General features: G+C 66.3%; 1 protein-coding gene across 1 annotated transcript; it reads left to right on the top strand.

Annotated features, from left to right (window-relative positions):
- Window positions 1-87: 87 nt before the first annotated feature.
- Window positions 88-3,893, top strand: MNEG_13789 (WD repeat-containing protein 63; the record flags this gene model as incomplete). Its single annotated transcript, XM_014037739.1, has 9 exons — window positions 88-120; window positions 361-497; window positions 750-807; window positions 1,129-1,236; window positions 1,736-1,914; window positions 2,158-2,358; window positions 2,616-2,770; window positions 3,107-3,245; window positions 3,730-3,893. Coding segments are annotated over 9 exons (1,174 nt in total), but the record flags the coding sequence as incomplete, so codon positions are not given.
- Window positions 3,894-4,374: the final 481 nt, after the last annotated feature.

A 4,374-nucleotide genomic window follows, 5' to 3' on the forward strand; every position in this document is an offset into this window, starting at 1 on the left:
CGGCGGGGGTGTCTGAGGTGCAGTCGTTCACCGACCTGGTGTACAGCAGAAACAAGGTGGGGGGCACGAGTGGTTCCAATATGCAAGATGCTTTGGTCTTCGTTTGCGGGCGAGCGTCGCGTTGATTGGACATGCTTCTGATGCTGCCCTGTTGTGCTGGCTCTGCGGCTCCGGCTGAATACGCATCGAGAGCCAACTGAATTTGTTGCGAGTGATTGTGTGCGCGCGCGTGTGCGCACGCCCGTGCTCGTCTCACGAGCCTGTCGATTCAGGGCCAGGTCAAGCCTGCCAGTCTTGATTCCTGCGGACTGCCCCCTTCCCCGGTGCACTCCCCTCCCCCCAAAACGCGCACACGGCCAGGTCGTGTCGTGCGTGCAGTGGGTGCCCAACCGCCGCGGCGTGGTGGCGGTGGCCGTGACAGACCCCGCTGGCCACCAGGAGCGGCTGGCGCGCGCGGGGCGGCTGAGTGACGCGTACGTGCTGATCTGGAACTTCAGGTGCACCCCCCCGCCACTCAGTTGTTTGATGATGCGTGTTGACATGAGAATGACGTCCAGCGTTGAGAAGCGGCGCCAGCACCCAGAGGCGACGGCCGTTCGGCGCCATGAGTGGGCACCGTGCCTGAACACACAGAGTGTGTGTGTGTGTGTGTGTGTGTGTGTGTGTGTGTGTGTCCGCCCCCGCGCGTGCTTGTCAAAGTGTGTCCCTGTTGCGGCCCCGCCTCATCAGACCGCATACCACTCCCCCAGGGACCCCATCCACCCAGAGTGCGTCCTGGAGTGCCCCTACGAGGTTTTCTCATTCCAGGTGATTCCAATGCAGGCCTGTGCCCGTGCTGGCTGCGCCCCCCAAAAGCTCCCGCGTGCAACAATGCATCAGGGGCGGTCGAGGCGCCCACTGGGGGCTGCCGCGGGTCCCAGCAGACGCGTTGGGTGGCTATGCCCCAGTATTGCCCCGACGGGCCTCGTGACCGGCGCCGCGGCCACGCGCCTGCACCCTGTGCCCTCTACGTTTCGGCCGCCACATGCCAGCGCTGCACCTGGGGCAGTCCAGTGATTAAAATGCAGCCCAGCTCCAAACACACACCCCCTCACACCGCACACACCCCCCCCTCCCCCACTCCCGAAGTTCAATCCCGTCAACCCCGACATCATCGCGGGCGGCTGCTATAACGGCCAGGCGAGTGCGCGCACCTGCGGCGCGCCCGGGCCGCCGCGGCCCAGCCGCAAACTCGCTGTGCGAGCAAATTTGCTCTGCACTTCATTGGCCCCTCTTGCATGCAACCACATGGGCGTCTGGGCAGCACCGGCCGCCCCTACGCTTGCGTGGTGGGGCAGCACGCATGGGCGACCCAGCACGCCCTCCTGGCTGGGGGGCCATCTGCGGGACTCCTCAAAATCCAAGACTATCTTGGTGACACACCAACCTCGGCACGCGCCCCGCTCCTGTGGCATGAAGGCAGGGTTGAGCCCGAGGGCGGCGAGGGGGGTGGTGAACGCTCAAACCCCCCCTGCTGCCCCCCCCCCCCTGCACTATCCCTGCGGCCTTCAGAGCATCGAACAAGCCGACGTGCTGTTCCCGCCCGGCTTCACCCCACCTTACCCACCTTCCCACATGCGAATTCATCGCAGTCGCCCCACCACTTCCCATCTGACCTGCTGCCCGCCTTCACCGTTTGACTCACGCAGTCCATTTCCTTGACGGTTTGACCGGCCCACCCCCTTTCGCGCGCCAGGTGGTGGTGTGGGACCTGACAGAGGAGCACGACCGCATCGCCCGCCGCCGCACCACCGCCCCGCGCAGCGGCAGCGGTGCCGGCGGCGGGGCCGGCGCCGAGGACGGCGGCGCGGGCGGCGGGGCGGCCGGGGACACGCCCGCCGTGCGGCACAGGCGAGCATCTGCGGGCAGCGCGGGGTGGGAGCGATTGAATCCCAACGCATCCCAGCCAGGGGGGATGCAGGAGTCAAGGTTGCGTGTCCAACCGCATATCCTGCTCAGCGGCGCGTTTACCCCTCTGCACCGCTAGCAAAGTGCCGGCCCCGCGCCGCCCCTCTGCCAGTTGCGCGCGCCTCCTCCCCTCCTGAACTTCCGACAACATTACGCCCCCGACCCGCCCGCGCCGCGTCGCCGACTGTAACATACGACCCCCTCAAACAGGTTCATGTCTGCTGTCGAGGCGTCTCACTCCGCCCCCATATCGGACCTCCAGTGGCTCCCAGGCATAGAGGTGGACCGCGCCGGCCGCGCCTTTCCCGTGCGCGCGGGCAGCGCGGGCACGAGCCACCAGAGCCTCGCGCGCAGCGGCACGCTCGGCGCCGCCGCGATTGCGGCGCTGCAGGCGGGGTCGCCGGTGCCTAGGTGCGGCGCTGCTTCGCTGACGTTTAGCCCACATGGCGCCGCTGGCCGGGCGGGGGCCGCGCCGGCGCTCGTGGGCCGCAGAGTGGCAGGGCGCTCCCCCACGCTTGCCGCCCATGCAGCCTTCACTACCCTGCGCGCTTGCACAGCGCTGCCAGCCCTTCGAGCCGCCCCTTGACAGCGATGGCACCGGCCACCCCACGTGCCCGCCAAACACGGCCTGCATTCATGTTACACTTCTCACTCCTCGCACAAACAAGGGAGTGCTGCTTCTGCGCGACGCTGGCGGCGGACGGGCGAGTCATGCTCTGGGACACGCGCGTCGAGAAGCTGCTCAAGCGGGGCGGGCGGCGCGTCGACGAGGCCGAGGTGGCGTGGAAGCCGATGCACGTCGTGCACCTGCTAAACATGCACGGTGGGGCGGGGTGGTTGTGCGAAGGGGGGAGCTGGCTTTCGGGGGCGGCAAGAGGAGAAACAGGGGAGGCAGGCACCTCCTCTGGCCCAAGAGAGGGGGAGAGGGGGGGTTGGCGCTGCCTTGCAGTTTGATTCATGCCTGGCAGCAGACGCGCTCTGGCAAGGGGGTGTTTCTTTTCGATGAAGTCGTTGTGCAAGCCGCAGATGGCCCCCGCCTCCGAGGCAACCCCTGGCTTGAAATAATTCAGGACAAGCTGCTTGATTTTGCGTGCTCATCAGCACCAGCCGCTCTTGCCCTAGACGGCTGCCCTTGGCTGTGATCCTGCTGGTTTCTCAGGCGTCGACTTTGCCGGCGCGCGGCTGTGCTTCGACTTCCACGACCTGGTGGCGGGCGGCTTCCTGGCAGCTTCCCACGACGGCCAGATCCTTGGGGGCACCTTTGTGAAGGCCCTGGGGGACAACCCTGAGTACAGCAGGTGGGCGGGCTGACACCAGGTGGCCATGCGTGTGTGAAGGTACCACAATCAGATTAAATGACTTTTATCAGCAATTGAGGCAGACATTTTCGGTGCCCTGAGGCTGGTGGGCTCATGTTATTGGCATGGAGCCAGCATTTTTCGGTGACGAGGTGGCGCTCTCTGAGCATCCGTTGTTGACGGAGCCAACCCATGCGTGCACGCATGCGGCATTAGGTTGGGCCAACCCATCTGGCAGCACCGCGGCGGGCGGGCAAGGTCTGACGACCAGCCAGATGCATCGCCCAGCTCGCAAAACCAGCAGCATGCCGTGCCCTTGCACGCACAACTCCGCCCTCAAGGAACGTCCCCCACCCTCACATCTCTCACACACACACACACACACACACACACACACACACACTCACTGCATGCACACACACAGGAACACACACTAACGCGTCGCCCGCTCCTCCCAAAACCACCCACCACCCCCGCCTCCCAGGTACTGCCACGCGCCCCACGCGGGCCCCATCGTGGCGCTCGCCAGGAGCCCCTTCATCGACGGGCTGGTCGCCTCCGTCGGCGACTGGTGCTTCAAGCTGTGGCTGGGAGACGCGCAGACGCCGCTCTTCTCGTCCCCCTTTGCAGAGGAGGTCTACACAGCAGGTGCCTGATTGTTTCAGCGTCACCTACAAGGCCCCTTGCCTCAACCCCCACCGCTTGGCCCAGCGCTTGCGGCGCCCCGAGCTAGCTAGCTAGCGAGCTGGCGCGCTATTGTGATGGTTGGCTCCTGCGCGCGGCGAGACGTGCAGGCTGTTGCAGTAGGCCAAGGCCTCAGCAAGCGCCCTTCAACGCTGGCACTCTTATTGTGTACATGCTTGCATTTGTGCATGCGCGCGCGTCTGCGTGCGCCCGCGTGCGCACACACACACCCGCGCGCGCGCGCGCACGCACGCACACACACGCACACACACGCACACACACACACACACACACACACACACACACCGCCCCGCAGCCTGCTGGAGCCCCACGCGCCCGGGCCTGCTGCTCCTGGGGGATGCAGCCGGCGCGCTGCATTTGTGGGACCTTCTTGACCGCACCCACGAGCCCGCGCTTCGCGTCGGCGCCGCCAGCTCGCCCATCA

Source organism: Monoraphidium neglectum (assembly GCF_000611645.1).
Source record: "Monoraphidium neglectum strain SAG 48.87 unplaced genomic scaffold scaffold04052, whole genome shotgun sequence".
Classification (NCBI taxonomy): Eukaryota; Viridiplantae; Chlorophyta; class Chlorophyceae; order Sphaeropleales; family Selenastraceae; genus Monoraphidium; species Monoraphidium neglectum.